The sequence below is a fragment of the Cladophialophora yegresii genome, assembly GCF_000585515.1.
Source record: "Cladophialophora yegresii CBS 114405 chromosome Unknown aczIN-supercont1.4, whole genome shotgun sequence".
Taxonomy (NCBI): Eukaryota; Fungi; Ascomycota; class Eurotiomycetes; order Chaetothyriales; family Herpotrichiellaceae; genus Cladophialophora; species Cladophialophora yegresii.
In genome coordinates this window covers 2,656,158-2,675,941 of record NW_006913048.1, presented here as the reverse complement: position 1 = coordinate 2,675,941, position 19,784 = coordinate 2,656,158, and the positions used below count along the sequence as shown (strand labels likewise).

Below are 19,784 nucleotides of genomic sequence, written 5' to 3'. Positions count from 1 at the left end.
TGGGCAAGGTCGCTCAGTGCAAAACGCAGGGTCTCTGGCCGCGAAAAGCGCTTGGACACGAGTGCGAGCCCTCTGCAAGCTACAGCTGTTACGAAGAGGCTGGAAGCGTCCTGGTCACCATGGAACCTAAAGTAACATACAGTGATCTCGTCATCATCGGTGCTGGTCCGGCCGGGCTCATGGCTGCTGCTTGGGCAAGTCGTATGGGTTTGGACGCGCGGACACTCGATGATAAACTTGACAGGGTACAAACCGGACGGGCCGACGGTCTCCATGTACGTACTTTGGAGATACTCGATAGCTTCGGGATGGCGAATGCGATCAATGAAAAGGCCTATCAATTGCGAGAGATCTGTTCCTGGGTAGGTGCTGCGTGGCTGCCTCTTCGTGCAAACTATACTGACTGTGACCAGAATCCAGATCCCGAAGACGACAGCAAAATTCAACGAACGGAGCGGGTTCGGGTCAAGGAAGAAGAACTTGGCCGGTTCTGTCAACTGGGAATCCATCAAGGTTTCATTGAGCAGAACTTCATTGATTTCTTGCAAAGAGAAGGCCGCTTGAGTGTCGAGAGAAACACGAAGACTAAGTCCCTCCAACTAGAAGAAGCTCTCATGACGGACCACACTGCTTATCCGATCTGTCTACGGATCGAACGAAACAATATCACAACCAACGGAGCTACAGCAGACCAAGGCTGTAAGAAGATCCCCAACACCAAGAGTGGTTGATTACATGGTTGACGAGCATAGTGCGATCGCCGCAAGAAGAGATCATCAAAGCCCGATACCTGGTAGGTGCAGATGGCGGGCACAGCTGGACTCGTGATCAGATCGGCCTGAGGCTCGAAGGTGGCAAGACGAAAGTGCACTTCGGGGTGGTGGATATCGTCCCTATCACCGACTTCCGTGAGCATGAATATCGGACGTTGTTGGTGGAGAAGTGCTAACGCTTTTTCCAGCTGATATACGCGTCTCATGCTCCATACACTCAACGAAGGCCGGCAGCACGATGACATTCCCACGTGAAGATCGGCTCGTCAGATTCTATGTTCAACTGGCCGAGACCGGCAGCGAAGGCGATGACCTTGACACAAGCAAGGTCACTCCGGAAATGATTACAGAGAAGGCCTCGACAATTTTGAGTCCGTACAAGCTGTCATACGAACACTGCGATTGGTGGTCGATATATACTGTGGGCCAGCAGTGTGCTCCCAGCTTCAGCAAAGGTAATCGGGTCTTCCTTGTCGGCGACGCCGTCCATACGCATTCACCCACAATGGGGGCGGGGATGAACGTGTCGATGCAAGACTCTTACAACCTGGTATGGAAGCTCGGCCAAGTCATCAAAGGTATCGCAAAGCCTGACATCCTGGACACGTACAATGCCGAACGACAATCCGTCGCACAAACTTTAATAAAGATGGATCGAGACATGTGCGACTTCTACGAGAAAGGAGCCGGCTCGGATGCACACAATTACGACGAGTTCTATGAGCGGTTTCGAACGTTTCTCAGTGGAGTTGGTGTGGAGTATGGTCCTAATTCCTTGGTGGTCACAGCACGCGAAGATGACGGTTCGAGAGATTCCCAATCCGGTACCGATCTCGACGGTTCGAGCCAAACTCGACGACCCTCGACGCGGTCGTTAGCGAGTAAGATACCACTTGGACAGCGACTACCCTCCTTTCTGGTATTGAATCATGCAGAAGCTAATATAGTTCATGTCCACTCGATGCTGCCAGCCGATGGCCGCTGGCGGTTGTTAGTGCTCGCGGGTGATATAAGCCAAGTCGCACAGATGGCACGCTTACGCACTCTGTGCGCGCGCATGGATGCACCTTCATCGTTTCTACGAACATACACACCAGACGGTGACAAGGTCGACTCGGTCATTGAAGTCTTGACTATACACGCTGCTTCTCGGCGCAAGGTCGAAGTCTTCAGCCTACCCGAACTCCTGCGCCCTTTCGACTCAAAACTTGGCTACGACTATTGGAAATGCTACGCAAACAACTACGAGGGGGAGGAGGGAGACTTTGATGATGCGTATGCAGAATGGGGCGTTGACAAAGATGAGGGTTGCCTTGTAGTCCTCCGGCCAGACCAGCACGTATCACTTGTGTGCGGATTACAGGACGTAGAAGAGGTCGAGCAGTTTTTCAGCACCATCCTGGTTCCGCACAAGCGACGGAAAGCAGTCGCTGTAGGTTGTGGAAAGTAGTCCCGCAATCATTCCCGGCTCTTGCGATGGTGGCTCAAGAAAAGCGACCTCTGCGTCCGCATTTGTCTTGGAAGGCATTGTTCAAATGGCGATTCACCCAACGCTGGGGCTTGGGCGTGTTGCTGTAGCCGCTCAGGGCTGCCCGGGTCTAATGAGCTAGACCCATGCATTCAATGCTTGGGACTTCCCCACGAGGAGGGTCATGCAGAGTAGACACTGTGGGAGATACAGTATCTATCGGTGCGGCAAGTTCCTCATGCGCTAGCGTCGATCTTGCAAGGCTTCTTGATGTAATGGATTCAACCCGCAACTGCTATCACGCTTCTCCTTCATCGTCCCGCACTCGATCAACTTCGAAATGCACGATCCATAGAGTCGACGGCTACTACGACCACCCCATCTGCGGACACCTCTCTGGTGCTGACTTTTCCGCAGCCAAACCAGCCAATGCACAGTAGCACTGGACTGAACAAGCTTCCTTAGACAAGTCTTAACCAGAGATTACCCTCACGCTTAAATTTTACGCTGTCTAGAGAGTTCAAAGAGACGAAGGATTGAAAAGACCAATGTGAGGGTGTCTATGAACAGAGCAGCACGAAACATCAAGGGCGTGGCTTCCGCGCATTCCTTGCTTTCAAGGCATGTGTTGAGCGATGACCGTTGAATAGCAGCCTACTGCATCCGATATCCGAAATCAAAGGTGCCTCTGGTGGTCCCATAGCTAGTATGGAGTCGCGTTTAACTCATGATGAGCTCATGATCACAATACGCGGTGCAAGGTACATCCAACACTGGCGCTTTGTATCCTGCTCTTCCGGGCGTGACGCAAGCGTTGCACGTTTCTTGCGGTGTGCGAGTCACTGTCGCCCAAGATGCAATCCGCCGGAAACGAGATACCGCAGTCATTCCTATCCTCATATAATCGGTGTCGGGCTGCACCGTGTCCTCCCAGGGGATATCTTCACCTGTAACGACTCCTTTGGGTATAAGTGAAAAGCGACCTCGTCGGCAGTGGCAAATAAACTGCGACTTCCACTTCTCAGACGTGCGTTTCCTGTGCAGCTCTTCACCTCCGTACCATAATTACAACATGGAACCGAATCAGCTACATCCGCTGTTCAAGCGAAACAACAACGCCGTTTCGTCAAATCCGACACAGAATGGCAAGAGCGCCGCCATTGCCCTCACTAGTCATGGCTCCGACTTCTACTACGCCATCATGTCCGTCATGGGCGTTGTCGGGTTGGGGGTCATCATCGCCGGGCATTTGAAGCCGCAGCGGCACCGCATCTTTTACTACATCACAGCGGCCATCAACTTGACCGCCATGCTCGCTTACTACGCCATGGGATCGCACCAGGGATGGGCACCTATCAACGTTGAGTATCAGCGTAGCTGGTCCAAGGTCGCCGGCGTCAACCGCGAAATCTACTACGCCCGATATATCGACTGGTGAGTTTCCCGACTTGTTCATGACGGACGTGCCGGAGCACAGACTGACGCGCATCCGCCACGCCAGGTTTATCACAACCCCTTTGCTCCTCTTGGACCTCATGCTCACCGCCGGCTTGCCTTGGCCAACTATTGTGTGGACCATCTTCATCGACTGGATCATGATCATCACTGGGCTTATTGGAGCTCTGACTCCTAGCCGCTGGAAGTGGGGTGAGTGAATCTTCGCTTTGTACTTCTCGGCCCAATGTCGTTCCTGTCCCAGGGCTGACGAGTTGAAATTCTAGGCTGGTGGACGTTCGGCACCGTCGCCATGTTCTACATATTCTGGAACCTCGCTGGCGTGGGCCGCAAGCGCGCCAAATTGCTCGGTCAGGACATCTACCGCACGTACATGCTCTGCGGCGTTCTGACCTTGTTCGTCTGGCTCTGCTATCCCATCGCATGGGGCGTCTCGGAAGGGGCCAACATCATTGCCCCAGATTCGGAGGCCGTTTTCTACGGGGTGCTCGACTTCCTCGCCAAGCCTGTGTTCAGTGTCGCTTTGATCGCCGGACACTGGAACATTGATCCTGCACGCTTGGGCCTCGACATCAACTATGGAGAGGACCGTGTGTTGCGGAAGGAGGAGAAGGCTGCTCGTGACGCCCCAGTTGTCGCGGGTAACACCGGTGTCACAGCGTAAGGTCTGTGTCGAGGATCGTTTCCAAGTTAATAGCTGGTGGAGGAAGATGAATGTTCGCTCAGCTAAGAGAGGTGCGGGTGAAGTTGGTGAGAAGCCATTAATGATAGCGATACGAGTGAGGGGTGTGCGTCGAGCTAGATCTCCTGCCGGTCCCGTGCACACCACGCCAGGAGTGTGTCTTGTGGCTAGCTGGTAGCTACGTTCTAGACTTCGTAATCAATCAATCATTCATTCATCAACTAAACAGACACTGAACAGTGTGCGTTTGGTATATGAGATAACAGGATGAGACTGGGTGGAAGTACTTGTCCTTGAAAGGGCACACATAATTAATCTTTCGGATCAAGCTTTCTACGTCAGGCTTGCTTATTTGGTTGCTGGCCTCGTTACTCGTAGGCGTGGTAAGTGGAGCGCGGTATGTACAAGCACCGTTCCGTATCACCGATATCTCACCTCGTCCACCTAATCTGATATACCTACTAGTACCTAGGTGGTATCTTCACTCCATGAGGTCATTTTGACATAACGAACCACCCAGCAAAGTCATGCAAGTCACTATGTTGGTGTATTTGTCTGGTGTGCCTCTCCTCGCACGCGTCCATGTACATACAAGTGCCGCCACAGCAGTCCGCCACCTACACGGAGGTCAACATCGGGCTTCCTCGAGGGTGACGTAGTCATGTCTCTATCGTCCGAACCAAGCATTCACCACTAACTGCACCCGTTGGAATAAGGCGACCTGAACAGACACGTGTTGGACTCCCGGGCGGCCGGTCCCTGTCATGCAACTGCAACTGAAATCCGCGTCTAAAAGGCTTGTCATCACATGCATACATGATGAAGTGAATAAACTACTCGTACTAGCACATCCGCCTGTCCACTGTCCACTGAACGAAACAAGCACGACGGACGACGATCTCCTATTCATCCCTCGGTCTTGAGGAACCACACTCTTCTCTGTCTTTGATTTTCCCTTCACCTTACACTTCATCCTCACCCTTCCCTTCACCTTCACATTCAATTTCTGCTCTACGTCCCTCTTTCTCTTGCAAGGCGGCCAACTGGCCACGACATCACCATGGCTCCCGACGACGAATCGCCCGTCAAACGCATCGGCATCGTAGGCGCCGGCTCTATGGGCAGTATGATGGCCCTGGGGATCGCAGAACTCGGCTTCGACATTTCCATCTGGGACATCTCGCCTGACAATGTAAAAGAGGCACTCTCGCGGAAACCGGAAGGAGGCCAAGAGGGTAAGAACGGCAAGATCGACGGATTCACCGACATTGCAGAGTTTGTCGGCAGCCTTTCCAGCGAGGACCCGAAAGTCCTGATCTTCAGCATCACGCACGGGAACGCGGCCGACGAGGTCATTGCGAAGATGGGCGACCATCTAGGCAAAGGGTTCATCGTGCTCGATGGCGGGAACGAGCATTATCGCAACACGGAGAGGCGGCAGCGCGAGCTGTCCGACAAGGGCGTCGCTTGGATAGGCATGGGCGTCTCGGGGGGATATCAATCAGCGAGGCGAGGCCCCAGCATGTCACCTGGTGGCGATAAGGCGGCTGTGCAGAAGGTGTTGCCTATCCTGGAGAAGTTCGCCGCCAAGGCATCTTCGCCGGAGGATACGAAGGAATCTCCCTGCGTGGCCTACATCGGACCTGGTGGCTCTGGACACTACGTCAAGACGATGCACAATGGGATCGAGAACGGCATGCTGTCCACACTGTGCGAAGCGTGGGGAATCATGAGGTATTGTCTTGGCATGTCGAACGGGGACATCGGCAAGGTCCTCGACCGCTGGAACTCGGAAGGGTCACTTCGGTCGACGTTCTTGGTTCAGATCGGGGCGGAGATTTGTCAGAGGAAGAAGACGCCAAAGGGGGACGGGCAAGGGGAAGGCACAGGCGAGGGCGGGTACGTCCTCGATGACGTCCTCGACAAGGTCGTCCAGGACGACGACAGCAGCGAAGGCACGGGCTTCTGGTCTGTCATGGAGGCGGCTTATCGGCGCGTGACTGCGCCCACCATTGCGGCCGGTCAATTCCTCCGCTATGCCAGCGGAGAGAGAGCGGAACGCCTCGAGGTGGCCAAGGAACTTCAGACACCGCCGCCGAAGCAGGCGGACGTGCCAGACAAGGAAGCCTTCGTCGAGGAGCTCTGCAAAGCCGTCTACGCCTCGTTCGTGTGTTCCTTCTGCCAGGGCCTTGAACTGATCAGCAAGGCCTCCCGCGCCGAGCAATGGAACGTCGACCTCGCAACCTGCATCCGCATCTGGCGCGAGGGCTGCATCATCCAATCGAGCCAGATTGCTGACATGCTGGAGGCGGCATTGGCCGCCCAGCAGGGCAAAGAGACGTCCGACATCAAACTGCTCAAGCCCGTCGCACAGGCCCTGCGCGACAACTACCCCGCGCTGAAGAACATTGTGCTCAAGGCGACAGAGTGGGACGCCGTGATCCCCAGCCTGTCCGCCTCGCTCGAGTACCTCAAATACGACGGGAGTACCGCCCTGCCCACCCAGTTCATGGAGGCCGAGATGGATTTCTTCGGAGCCCACGCGTACGATCGACCTCACGTCAAGGGCGAGGATCCCGGAAAGGCCAAGAAAGGCGCCCATCATTACGAGTGGAGACCGGCGTGAAGGGCGCCGGAAGCGGTACGGGGTATAATACTGTAAACTTAGCGGTAGTCATTGAAATAGCGCTTTCCGAGCAAATGTGAAGCGAGATGGAAAGAACGAGAGAGCAATGGCGCAGGACAGCTGATCGCAAGAATTTCCGTACTGTAATTAATCCCCCGATGTCTTGCCCCTGTGACTTTAGCTACCTCGACACGACACCGTACCAAATCAACCCCATGGCACCGCCCAGCAAGATAGCCCCCGGCACGGGGACCTTGTACCAGGACACGCCGACGTAACTCGTCGCCGTGACGACGACCCACCACGGATCCCGGCCCAGGCTCGACCCGCTCGTGAACCTCTCGTCGATGTACCCGATCTCCCACAGCCGGTAGATGGCCGTGTAGATCAACCCCACGGCCGCGGCGTTGATGCCGCGCAGCCCGGCGCGGACCCACCGCCGGGTGCGCAGCGCCGTCCAGATCCCCATGGTGCCGTGCACGAGGACGAGGCCCGGCGCGAAGATGGCGACAAAGGCGACGACGGCACCGGCCGCGCTGGGGTACGACGCGTTGAGCGCCGTCAGGGAGCCTAGGTAGACGGCGACTGCGCGCGCGGCGTCGCGCGGAGGCTTTGTGTCAGCTGTTTTTTGTTTGTACGTGTGGGCGGGTGCGTGTGCGTGTGCGCGGAGGGACGGGCGCGCGAAAGACTCTGCAAAGTACTTACAGTTGAAGTTCGGCCCGGGGAAGGACTGGATGAGGGCGAGGCCGAGGAGGAAGTCCCGCGGCGAAACCCATCCCTCGGCGACGATGTATCTGTGTTTGGAAAGGCAGGTCAGCCAGCAACAGCATTCTTCTGCTGTAAAAAATCGATGGTACCAATAAGTCTCTTGCACTATTGGGTCGACTTTATTGACCAACGGGATGAGCGGTTGATTGTGTCCAAGAGACAGGGGTGAGGTGGGCATCGCTTGTCCATTGTTGTGTTTGCGTGGAATGCGTGGATGGTGTACTCACTGGCGAAGGAGGGGGATCACCACGGGCCCGCCGCCGAAAATTATCGTCCCAGCGAGGTAGAGGTTCGAAAAGAGGCTGAACAGCAAGGGTGTCTCTTTGATCACTCCGCGCAGGACCATCATGGTGACGAAGGTGACGAGGAAGCCTGCGATCAAAAGCGACCCGAATCTCCAGGATACCCTGAGTTCTCTGTCTGCGGGGATGACTCTTGCCTCTGAAGTCCCGGCTGCCATTCCACTTGGCCCCCGGCCGGTGGTCGGGCCGCCGCGTTGGGAGTCCTCTGCACGATGCTCTGGCGCTGTAGATACTCGAGGCTGCGGAGAGGGCAGGGCGTGGGGGTCAGTGTCGGCGTCATTGTCTGGTCATGCTTCTGTTAGCCGAGCACGTCACCTTCCTGTCGATGACTGAGGACTCACATTCCAGGCCTGTAGCCATGTCTGGGCGGTCGGTGCTTCTCATCTCAATGTCCCGGCCTTGGGCCGTGGGTTGTCTTCGGCCACCGACCCGTGCCCAGGTCCACCTGGGTAGATTGTGAAACCATCGAAAATCCCAGACGATGGTCACCGGTCCGGCCAAGAAGATCAGGACCGGAAAATACCACAGCGCATTGTAAAGCATGCCGGCAGTGGCGCCCAGAAACACCAGCACCCGCGTCACCTGGTCGGTGATGGCCTTCTGCGACAGCTGCACGGCCGCAAGCGCAATCACGCCGACCGTCGCGGCGTTGAGGCCGGAGAGCAGGGCATACGCCGGGGCAGGGAGGGTGTCGCCCACGTTGGAGATGCCGAGTGAGAGGGCGTACATTCCGACCGCGCCGGGGAGTCTGGCACGGTCAAAAACCATGATCCCATTTCGGAGGGCACAGCATGGCACATCACGGCATAGCAGGAGATTCGGGAATCGAAACGGGGAAGGGGGCCCACTCACGACCACAGCAGGAACGCCAGCAGCGCGGACAGGAAGCCATTCCGGTTCAGGTTGATGCAGTACAGCATCTTGGTGCTCGCTGGGCCGGACAGAGCCTGCGTCACGGCGAAGAGCTCCTGGAACATCGGCTCCTCTAGCCATTGGTACTTCTCGACGAAGCGTTGGTGAAGCTGCTTGTCACGATGCAAGTCAGAACACGGGCGGGCAATCAAGGCGGCCGGGATGCTGCTGCCGTGGCAGTCGCCAGATACACCAAGAGACACTCACAATCTGAAAGTGGACGGGCGGGCCTCCGAAGCAAATGAATCCCAAGAGTCCATTTTTCTGCAGTGTTTCCCATGCCTTGCCTTGGGCCGGGGGACAAAGAGCTCGTAGACGGCGTTCAAGTGAACGTCGCGCACTCAGCACATTTCGGATCAGCGAAGATGACATGGTGAGGCGGTCAATTTTGGCTGTTCTAATATTGTGCCTGCAGAGTGTACTGGTAAATGTATTTCTGAGTCTGGGTCTGGCGCAGCGATCACGTCAATTGCTTGGGCTGTTCCAAAGGGGACAAATCTGCCAATGTTCGGCTTGTACTGTACGGAGTATGTAAACAACTGACACATCCTCCCTTTGAACTGGAAGACCCATTGGACGGAAGAGAAGATCACAATGGATCGTGGAGCTGGGATCCTGTCTCATTGATCTTATATACACAGTACTATACAATGTCGGGTAACCCCCGGCTTCCTTGCTGTAATGCCCCACGAGATCCATCCTAGTCGCATCTCATGCAGTCGTCATTTTGAGAGGGTATCGTCCCATGCCAACACCAGCAAATGCCGCTAAAAAGAACCCATCCGAGCTCAGCACGATCCCGGTCCAACTATACAAGCCATAGTAAACCATCCACGCCAAACTATGCTCTAGGTTGCACCTGCAAACCCAAGGCCTCTCCGCCGTCGCTCACAATGACCTTTGCGCTATCCCCTGTCTTCAAATCACCTCGGATGATCCTGTCGGCAAGCTTCCTTCCGATTTCGTGCTGGATCAGCCTGTTCAGTGGCCGGGCTCCATAACGGGGATCATAGCCCTTGTCGCACAGCCAGTCCTTGACCTCGGGTGAGACGTCGAGCGTCATTCTGCGGTCGTCCAGACGTCCCTGAAGTTCGCGGATTCGGATGTCCACAATGTCTCTCAATGCCGACCTGGACAGCTTGTTGAAGATGATGAACTCGTCAATCCTGTTGAGGAACTCTGGCGGGTACGAGGCTTGCACGACTTCCATGACGGCCTTCTTTTGCTCAGGTGTCACAGACTCCACATCGGCACCACTGCCGATCAGGATCTCGGCGCCGAGGTTGCTCGTCAACACGATCAGAGTGTTTCGGAAGTCCACCTTGTGGCCTTGGGCATCGGTTAAGAAACCTTCGTCCAGCACTTGCAGCAGTAGGCTCGAGATGTCGCGATGTGCTTTTTCGAATTCGTCGAAGAGAAGAACCGCATACGGCTTTCGTCGAACGGCTTCTGTGAGCTGTCCTGCGTCTTCATAGCCAATGTAGCCAGCTGTGGCACCAATCAATCGGGAAACGGTGTGCTTCTCCTGAAATTCTGACATGTCGAATCTGACCACGGCAGTTTCTGTGCTGAAAAGGAAGTTGGCGATTTGTTTACAGAGCTCCGTCTTACCAACACCGGTAGGTCCCAAGAACATAAAGCTACCCAGTGGGCGGTTCTCCCCGTTAAGGCCTGCGCGCTGCATTCGAACTGCGTTGGCGACTGCAGTGAGAGCTTCATCTTGGCCACGGACATGTTCTCGCAGCTTGTCTTCCATTTTGACTAGCTTCTCGACTTCACCAGCCATGAGCTTGGTCACCGGAATGCCTGTGGTCCGACTCACGACATTGGCAATGTCATCGGCCGTGACTGAATCGTGGATGAGAGTTTCTCCATTCTTGGTGGTAGATATGACCTCCTCACCTTCTCGAGGTAGCTGCGCTTCAAGTTTGGGAATGGTGGCGTATTGGAGTTCACCTGCGCGACCAAAGTTTCCTTCTCGCCTGGCTTGCTCTAGCTCTTGTCGGGCTTTCTCAAGGTCTTCCTTCGTACGCTTGATAGCTTCGATCTCGGCCTTTTCACGATCCCATATCTCAGTTAGACGGTCGACTTTTTTTTTCTTCTCTGCCAGAGTCTCTTCAAGCTTCTGTCGGCGTTCTTTGGATGCTATGTCTGTTTCCTTGCGCAAGGATTCAAGCTCGATCTGGATGGTCATAATTTCACGGTCCAAGGTTTGGATGGCGTCAGGCTTCGACTCCTGTTGTAGTCTCAGAGCGGATGCAGCTTCGTCCACCAGATCAATGGCCTTGTCCGGCAGGAAGCGATCAGTAATGTAGCGGTTGCTGTATGTCGCAGCGGCCACGAGAGCTCCATCTGTGATGCGAACACCGTGGTGAACCTCATAGCGGTCCTTGATACCGCGCAGGATAGAGATAGTGTCTTGGACCGAAGGTTCGCCAACTTGAATGGGTTGGAAACGCCGTGCAAGCGCAACGTCTTTCTCGATTTGGCGGTATTCATTGAGAGTCGTTGCGCCGCAGCATTGGAGTTCGCCGCGAGACAAAGCCGGTTTGAGCAGGTTGCTGGCGTCGATAGAGCCCTCTGCCTTGCCGAGGCCGAGCAGGGTATGCAGTTCGTCAATGAAAAGAATCACACCACCCTGAGCATCTTGAACCTCTTTCAGGACTTTCTTCAGCCGCTCTTCAAAGTCACCTCTAAATTTGGCTCCGGCTATCAGCTGCCCCAGGTCCAGAGCAATGACCCTCTTATTCTTGATACTCTCAGGCACATCCCCCCTGACTATTCTCTGTGCGAGTCCTTCGAGAATGGCGGTTTTGCCTGTCCCTGCGGCACCGATCAGAACCGGGTTGTTCTTCGTTCTGCGAGACAGGATCTGAATCGTGCGGTGAATCTCAGCGTCTCTTCCGATGACCGGGTCGAGTTTGCCATCTTTTGCCCGGGCTGTTAGATCAACCCCATACTCTTCCAAAGCAGGCTTTTCAGGCTCGCCTCCCATGTTCATGCGGTGAGTTCCTCCAGGAGGGTGAGGTCGTCCATTGGCATACGTCCGTACGAAAGAGGATGTCGGTAATATCGAACGAGGAGCCGCAATAGCTCTTACAACGGGGACTGCCAGGGGTGTGGCTTTCGAGTGTTGCCATGAAGGTAGAACTATTCGTGAAGGTCGTGCTCGTCGCACGAGCGACGCTCTAGCGGCGTTCATGGTGCTTCTGATGTCGAGTCGCAAATGCTACACGACTTGGAGAGGTGTTATCGGTGATCAAGGGCATAGTTAGACATGCTGGCGACAAGTCCAAAGATTTAATTGTGGATGGAGGTACTCCGTATGGCCAGTGGTTCGAGACCGGCAGCATTTTCTGGAAGCCTCGAGCGACATCATGGACCTGGATCGGGTTTAGTCTCCTCCAGCCCAAGGCTTGACTAGTCCCTTTACAGCTGCTTCAGGTGCCGCTTCTTCCACGCTAATGACAGACTCCTGCGATTGTTTCTTCCCGCCGCCGTAAATGAAGTACACATTACACAGTACTACTTTGAGCGCCTTTGCGTCGACCACTTAGCAGGAGGAGCCGCACAGTTTGGGATCAGCAGAGATGGCCAGTCGACAAGCTCCGCGCTCTGTGCATCACCACATAGCCCGGCAGCATCCAGAGTACTGATCCTTGGTTTGGTGCGCTCCCGGACCTCAGAGCAACCCGGTAGTTGTTTCCTTCGCCACTCCCAATCTTGAGTGGTATCTCCTGCCTTCGTAGTCACATTCAGGCCGGGCTTCAGGTGAGCCATCGACCTCAAGTAGCGCCTGTACTATGCTATCTCCAGTAGACGTTTTCCGCTTTCACGGTTCTGTGAAGGATTCTTCTCGCGCGAAACCCATCCCGTCCTACAAAGTCGCCTTGGCAATGTCTCAAAGGCATTGCTTGCGTCGAGGACGGAGACAGAGCCATTGCGAGAGTACTCGACCTGGCGAGGAATTGATTGATTCACTTTCGGTACTGCCTCACACAATGCCTTCAGACCTTCGTCTTCCTCTCACCGGCCCCCGGGGAATTCTCATCTTCTTCTCACCTGCACCTCGAAACTTCTCATTTTCCTTCTCTCCCGTCCCCGATATCTCAATAGGCACAATACCTCACGACCACCACCGATATTGACCCCATCGGCGATGTCGTCGTCGCGATGGACGACGAACGGGTCCGAGTCTCTTCCAAGGTCATGTCTTTGGCGTCTCCAGTCTTCATAGCAATGTTCACCTCAGGCTTCAAGGAGAGCTGGACATTTCGAGGAACTGCCAGCGACCCATCAAGCATCTCGCTGCCAGACGACGACTCCGCCGCGTTCATCTATCTTAGCAAAGTGATCCACTTCCAAGACCCGAAGCTTCCAAATAACGTCGACATTGTGTTCTTCGAGAAGCTCGCTGTCTTGTGAGATAAGTATCAGTGTACAGCTCCTGTCGCTAGCTGTGTCCGAGCTCCCCTAAAGAAGCTCGCCGTCTCTGCATCGGTCGATGACCTCCACAAGATACTGCTTGTTGCTTGTCTTCTTGACGCGCCACGCATATTCTCGAGCATCTCTTGGAAGATGTTGATCGCTTAAAAGGGACCGTTCCTCGCGATTACCGAAACCATGAATCATCCAAGCATTCCCGGATCGTTGCTCAGTAGTGACGTCCAACAGGGTCAGAGATGTCAATCTAACACTTATATCTAAAGCCTATCTGAACACGAGACGCAACGCGATTCTCCCCTCATTCGAGAAAATATTATTGTCACCAGTTGCCATCCTAGATCGTTCGGCTTGTTGTAAGGCACAGGACAGGGCCGGTGCTTATCTTTACATTCTTTACGTTCGTGGCGTATCCCCGCTCGAGTCGACCTTCCGGAAGAATAGCTGCGTGGAATTTGTGGAGAATTGCGAAAAAGCTCTGACGAGACGGATTCGTGACACGGGCTGTGGAAGAGACCAATGCATCCTCTGTTCGAGAGGGGAAGTTGGCATCTATGGTCCACCGTGCTTACAGCTTAGAGAAATCCTGACATCTGCGCTCGGCCTCTGTCTAGATTGCGTCAGGAGCGGACAGAGATCGAGAATGGAAGGCCGATGCAGATACAGACACGAATGAGGTCGGCGACGCTAGCATGCAACCTTTGAGGGTGAGGAGGCACCAGCCCCGACGCCAGAGGACGAATCGAGTCCATCTCTTTTGCCGTCAATGGTGCGAGGAGGAAATAGCAGATCTGCGAGGCGAAAGAGACCAGTTGGACCAGAGATGCCCAGTAGCATAGTTGAGCTGGCCGCTTTGGGTCCGGCATCAGAGCCAGGCCAGAGTATGCGGCCTGAAAACAATGTGAAATCAACGCCATCGTCCCTTCAAAGTTGGAAACCGCTAAACTCGTCTCAATGAGACGCTATATAGCATCATTTGCGTGGCTTCGACAACAACGTGTGAGGGACGAGCAGTGCGGTGTACTGACGGTCGCACTGTGGCTGTTTAGTCCCCGCGGCAAACTGGACCCACTATGCAGGCTTGGCAGCGCATGCCAGGGCATCTTTTTCTTTTCCATTTCAGATTGACCAGAACAATTTCTACCAAACACACCTCACTGCAATTTCTTGGTTGTCTACGCATAAGCTGATAGAATATCGATCGATTGTCAAGATGGGTTTCACCGATTTTGTCTCCGACAGCGGCCTCACCAGTATGTTTCGTCAAATACCAGCCCCTCCACTGAATGGCACTGACTCAGACTAGTCCTCAACAACTGGCTCCAGACTCGCTCATACATCTCTGGGTACGTGGCTGCTCCTCAAGCGCTTCCTATCTTTTATCTTTCAGGATGAGAAGAAATTGGTCCGTGTTGATGAGGCGGCTTAAGACACCGCAGAATGACTACTTCCAATCGCAAGCAATTGCACCTCTGACTCGCAAAAGAGACTACTTGTTATCACAGAAAAGCTTCTCATGACCTTTCCTGCTAACAATCCCTCTACAGATACTCCCCATCTCAAGCCGATGTCGTGAGTTTCAAGGCCTTGAAAGAGCAACCTGCTGTGGAGAAATACCCCCATGCCTACCGCTGGTACAACCATGTCAAGTCCTACGACGCCGACTTCTCCACACTGCCAGGCGATCCTTCGAAGCCCTTCACCACCTACGGTCCAGAGGAAGTCGCAGTAACACACAACCCGAAGGATGCGCCCGAGGCTGAGGATGAGGATGAGGTCGATCTTTTCGGCTCTGACGACGAGGAGGAAGACCCCGAGGTCGTCGCCGAGCGAGAGAAGAGACTGGCGGAGTACAAGAAGAAGAAGGAAGGCAAGACGAAGCCCGCCGCCAAATCCATTGTCACCTTGGATGTGAAGCCTTGGGACGACGAGACGGATATGGACGAGCTGGTCGCAAACGTGCTGAAGATCGAGATGGACGGCCTTGTCTGGGGTGCGAACAAGCTTGTCCCTGTCGGATTCGGTATCAAGAAGATGCAGGTCAACTTGGTCGTCGAAGACGAGAAGGTGTCTCTGGACGAGTTGCAGCAACTGATCGAGGAGGACGAGGATCATGTCCAGTCCACCGACGTCGTGGCTATGCAGAAGTTGTGAACAAGGCGATGTTGGGCAGCCCTGTGTCAGAAAATGACGGCATGACCCTGCCCTCTGTCATACAGTCTCCAGGTCAAACCATTTCGAACCTGTCCAAGGGGACTCGAGCCTTGCCCTTGGGTGGCTGCTTGAGCACCACTCACAAGACTGGTGGACTTCTAGACGATTGGCACTGCAGTTCTACTCTCTCATGCATGATAGACGAAAAATGAAGATGATTGATGAAGAACTGCGGTAATTACACCGTGCAGTGCGATAGTAAGCTCTTCCAGACTTGTTAGCAGCGTGCGTGACAGCCTTGTTTGAGTATGGTGTCTATGATCCTGCAAGGCGTTTATCCAACATCTGAGACATTTGCTTGCTCATGATTTGTTGAAGTTTGCTAGATCCGGACCCGGGAATCAGCCACGTACTTCATTTGTAACAACTCTTCGTTCTGAATAACCATCAGAAGACGGCAGCGTGCCTAGGTAGCTATAAAAAGACCATGCGCGTCTGGCTGCATAGAACGCAAAAGCAAAGTGGGTACACCGTAACTGAAACTATGATTGTTCTTACCATCGCAAGCTTCTTTACAAAACATTGAGGAAGCAACGTCTCTGCCACTTCTCGAAAGTCCTTCACTTGCCAAACGCAGAATCTGCTATTGCATCGACCTTCAAAAGACGTGAATCTCAAGAACAGCCTGTCTGTAGAATTGCTGCTGTCAACTCTGGGTGCAGTCAGAGACGGACGGGGATCGCGCGAACCATAGCCACAGATTGTCACATCCTTGATATCCCTGTCCTCTCCTCTGCGATAGAACTGTACCTTGACACCGACCCTCCTCAACCATGGCTACGACCAAATTGAAGATCGAACCGCCACTGCTCAACTCCGCCTGCCCATGGGCCACGACCCTCGAAGACATCAAAGCACTCTATGACAGTCCCTTCACAGGTGCAGTGACAATCCGGACATCTCTGCTCGAAGGTTTCAGCCACGACGATTCGATCCATCAGTACACCTTCTTCACTCCAGGCAAGACCATTCCCAGCGATGCTCCGAAAGGCGAAGAATCGAAACCTCCCTCCTCGACTTCAAATCCTTCGGAACCGGTCTCAACCCTTAACACCTTAGGATACTCACCGCTCACGCTTTCTGAATATCTTGGCATAATCAACGAAATCGTCGGCCAACGCCACCTCGGCACTGACACACCAACCAAAAAACCATTTATCCTCTCCGTGACGGGCACGGCGGATGAGATAGCCATGGCCTACGCGCTCGTGGCAAACGCCGCAGAGATGGACGAAGACCTCCGTCTCGCCATGGAAGTTAACCTGTCTTGCCCGAATATCGCATCCGCACCGCCCCCGGCCTACGACAAGAAAGAACTCGACGAGTACTTGGAGGCCATTTCAGACTCGAAATCGACATATCGCGGACGCATGACGACGCCGGATTCCACCCCGAAAGTCGGCCTGAAGCTGCCTCCATATACTTATTCTGGCCAATTCGAGATGGTCGTCGACTCACTCCGGAAAGCAAAGTCGTCAGAGCCTGGCGAAGGTAGCGTGATTGACTTCATCACCTGTACCAATACGCTGGGCCACAGTCTTCTCCTGAATGCATCGCTCGAACCGGTGCTGAACAGTGAATCCGGTAGTGGACTTGGGGGGTTGGCAGGGGCGGCGCTTCACCCATTGGCACTAGGAAACGTGGCCACGTTTCGAAAACTGCTTGACAAGGACCCTATGACGAAAGGGATCATGATTATTGGTGTCGGCGGGGTCGAGGACAAAGATGGTGCAGAGCGGATGAGGAAGGTCGGGGCGGGAGCCGTGGCCTGTGCCTCAGCGCTAGGCAGATATGGCGTGTCTGTCTTTGAAAAAATCACCAAGGGAAACTGAGGTACTTAAGACGATCACGGACAAGCCGGCCACTTGTGCCGGCTTATGAAGATGAATGGAAGACGCCCGAAATGCTGCATGACCGGAAAGGGGCCTACAGGTCTCGAGCAGGCCGCATAGAATGGTCTGCCAGACATCTGGTATACCTATCGAGGACGAAAGAGACCCGTTCCGGAGGACTTCCAACCACGGCCCAAGACGAGGATCAATAAACAGTTTCCACGCGCGAACGACGCACCCGTTCAAGCAACAACTAAGAAGATTAGACGGACAGGCAGACGGTCAGTTCCAAATCATAGAATGGAAATATACTACATAGCTGTACCGGAGTCCAGGCGGGATGCGCGAGGTACTCGTACAATCCGTGTATGGATGTAGACCTCGACCGGAATGGACACTCGTGATCCTTGTGCATTCTGTGCTCTGCAGCTCTGCAAGTCTGACTGGCGTAACACTCTGGCCCACTGGCACCATGGCACGCCCCCTATGCTATGCTATGAAACGCTCATATGCGTTGTGTGCAAGAAGGACCATCGGACCTCTGAGAGAATCTGAAACTCACCAAGTTTCTCTCTCCCCTTGACCTCTACCCATGCTGTGTTTCCTCACCATAGCTGAACTTCGCTCACTTCCCCCTCCACCTCCGTGTACCTCCACGTCTATCTCCACGGCAGATCGCCCTCGCCCATCTGCAGGCCATGCTGCGCTCCAATACCGCCAGCCACTCCGCTGAATCCCTCTCCCGTCTTTGGATCCTGCAGCTCTTCGAGACATGAACCACCCTTCGCTGCAGTGCAAGGCCGTGTCCCGAATGTGATGTCGTCACTCACGCACAAGGGTCAGATCCACCTACAAAGGAATGTAATCATCCTGAAGACTGAATGAGTCGGCAATACTCGTGGCGTCCATGTCTTCTTCCTCATCAATCGTGGTAGAGTGGACTACGCCAGCTTTTTCGCCACTCGTCGCTTTGACCACGCCCGCCTCCTCAACAACCATGTTCGTATTAGCCGTGACATTGCCTCCATGGTTGCAATCCACGGCGCCATCGGACGCAGTAGTCATTCGCTCACGCTCCTCATCTGCAGGGGGGCCCACACGAGTTGATGCTGCTGCTGCTGCTGCGCCACAAGCCTTACTGTCAATGGTCGCAGGCGTCTGCATCTGCATCTGCGTCTGCCTCTGCGTCTTCCAAGTCGGATTTGCAGCATGCGCCAACTGACACCACAGGTTGATGCAGTTTCCAGACACGGCATAGAAATAGCACTGGCGCACGTGGCGGTACCCACACGTTGCCCCTTTCTCGCAGTACCCTCCAAAAGCGAAGTCGAAGCACAGTTCTGCGTTAGCTCTCACGCCGTCGAGATGCCAGTATAAGCAACTATCAGGACGGGCGCATGTCCCATTCAGAAAGGGATTGCACGTGGGAATGTTCTTTGAGGTCGCAGCATGGCTAAACGGGCAGGCGCTGGGAAGGGGGCATCGGACGCCCTGCAACAGCGAAAGGCACAGAGCGACTTTGGTGGGATCGTGAGCATAACGGCATGCGGCACCCTTAGGGCATTGTCCTAGATGTTGTTGTGATCAGCGATCCCCTTGGTCATCAGATCAACCCAGAGAGGGGAAGGTAGGCAATATTACCACCGGTGGAGCTGTAAGCGTGGCACAGCTTCGGTTTCGCTTGTGGCCTGTCGTCTGATCAGTACCGCACAACCCACAAAAGTCATAAAGATGGCTTCTCCATTGTTTCCACAAACCCAGGTCTGACTGCAGTGAGATGCGGCTGTCGAGGTCCTCTCGGCGGTTCTAGATGGAGTGGCTGCTGTCGCCGAGGCCCCCGGGGTGGTGGCAGGTGGGAGTTTTGCTCATTGCGGGGCCCACGTGGTGGTTTCCGATGGGTCGATCCGATAGAAGCAATGCGATCTCGCGTCTGAGCTTCTTGAGCTTCTCGATGGAGTTGAAGAGCTGGGGTCCACTGCATACTAGGTGTTTCCACAGTTGTCTCGTCGATCTCACCATCAGATAGCCCGTCGTCCAGGGGAGGCGGATCATCACATGGATCTGGAACACTTGAGAGTGCTCGCATCAACCGGGAACAATGGACATACCTTTGGTTAGGACAGAGAGGTTGACCTTGTCGTTCCCTGTTTGAACGATGCTGTCTGTTGCCGGCTGAGAGTTTCGCAGGCGAAATCTGGCATACAGTAGACCCTAATGCCTGGCTCTCGTCTACCACTGCAGTTCCAAGACCTGCGCTGCTCTGCGAATGAGTAGCTAATGAGACCAGTGATGGAGGTTGAGGCCCTGTA

The 19,784-nt window shown here is 54.5% G+C and overlaps 10 protein-coding genes across 10 annotated transcripts; 6 read left to right on the top strand and 4 right to left on the bottom strand.

Annotated features, from left to right (window-relative positions):
* Positions 1–119: 119 nt before the first annotated feature.
* Positions 120–2,223, top strand: A1O7_06309 (uncharacterized protein; the record flags this gene model as incomplete). The annotated part of the gene is made up of 4 exons (XM_007760312.1): positions 120–362; positions 414–723; positions 753–908; positions 962–2,223. 4 exons carry the CDS (start codon positions 120–122, stop codon positions 2,221–2,223), a joined length of 1,971 nt encoding a protein of 656 aa, XP_007758502.1.
* A 1,090-nt stretch (positions 2,224–3,313) lies between these two features.
* Positions 3,314–4,360, top strand: A1O7_06308 (uncharacterized protein; the record flags this gene model as incomplete). The annotated part of the gene is made up of 3 exons (XM_007760311.1): positions 3,314–3,675; positions 3,743–3,888; positions 3,963–4,360. 3 exons carry the CDS (start codon positions 3,314–3,316, stop codon positions 4,358–4,360), a joined length of 906 nt encoding a protein of 301 aa, XP_007758501.1.
* Positions 4,361–5,438: 1,078 nt separating this feature from the next.
* A1O7_06307 (6-phosphogluconate dehydrogenase) lies at positions 5,439–7,004 on the top strand (the record flags this gene model as incomplete). The annotated part of the gene is made up of 1 exon (XM_007760310.1): positions 5,439–7,004. One exon carries the CDS (start codon positions 5,439–5,441, stop codon positions 7,002–7,004), a length of 1,566 nt encoding a protein of 521 aa, XP_007758500.1.
* A 181-nt stretch (positions 7,005–7,185) lies between these two features.
* Positions 7,186–9,358, bottom strand: A1O7_06306 (uncharacterized protein; the record flags this gene model as incomplete). The annotated part of the gene is made up of 6 exons (XM_007760309.1): positions 7,186–7,589; positions 7,710–7,798; positions 8,000–8,357; positions 8,416–8,822; positions 8,927–9,096; positions 9,194–9,358. 6 exons carry the CDS (start codon positions 9,356–9,358, stop codon positions 7,186–7,188), a joined length of 1,593 nt encoding a protein of 530 aa, XP_007758499.1.
* A 469-nt stretch (positions 9,359–9,827) lies between these two features.
* Positions 9,828–12,188, bottom strand: A1O7_06305 (heat shock protein 78, mitochondrial; the record flags this gene model as incomplete). The annotated part of the gene is made up of 1 exon (XM_007760308.1): positions 9,828–12,188. One exon carries the CDS (start codon positions 12,186–12,188, stop codon positions 9,828–9,830), a length of 2,361 nt encoding a protein of 786 aa, XP_007758498.1.
* Positions 12,189–13,159: 971 nt separating this feature from the next.
* Positions 13,160–13,411, top strand: A1O7_06304 (uncharacterized protein; the record flags this gene model as incomplete). Its single annotated transcript, XM_007760307.1, has 1 exon — positions 13,160–13,411. The coding sequence occupies one exon, from the start codon at positions 13,160–13,162 to the stop codon at positions 13,409–13,411; it is 252 nt and encodes an 83-aa protein (XP_007758497.1).
* Positions 13,412–14,642: 1,231 nt separating this feature from the next.
* A1O7_06303 (elongation factor 1-beta) lies at positions 14,643–15,583 on the top strand (the record flags this gene model as incomplete). The annotated part of the gene is made up of 3 exons (XM_007760306.1): positions 14,643–14,682; positions 14,736–14,775; positions 14,977–15,583. The coding sequence occupies 3 exons, from the start codon at positions 14,643–14,645 to the stop codon at positions 15,581–15,583; spliced, it is 687 nt and encodes a 228-aa protein (XP_007758496.1).
* Positions 15,584–16,416: 833 nt separating this feature from the next.
* Positions 16,417–17,475, top strand: A1O7_06302 (uncharacterized protein; the record flags this gene model as incomplete). Its single annotated transcript, XM_007760305.1, has 1 exon — positions 16,417–17,475. The coding sequence occupies one exon, from the start codon at positions 16,417–16,419 to the stop codon at positions 17,473–17,475; it is 1,059 nt and encodes a 352-aa protein (XP_007758495.1).
* An 849-nt stretch (positions 17,476–18,324) lies between these two features.
* Positions 18,325–18,645, bottom strand: A1O7_06301 (uncharacterized protein; the record flags this gene model as incomplete). Its single annotated transcript, XM_007760304.1, has 1 exon — positions 18,325–18,645. The coding sequence occupies one exon, from the start codon at positions 18,643–18,645 to the stop codon at positions 18,325–18,327; it is 321 nt and encodes a 106-aa protein (XP_007758494.1).
* Positions 18,646–18,651: 6 nt separating this feature from the next.
* A1O7_06300 (uncharacterized protein) lies at positions 18,652–19,044 on the bottom strand (the record flags this gene model as incomplete). The annotated part of the gene is made up of 1 exon (XM_007760303.1): positions 18,652–19,044. A coding segment is annotated over one exon (393 nt), but the record flags the coding sequence as incomplete, so codon positions are not given.
* Positions 19,045–19,784: the final 740 nt, after the last annotated feature.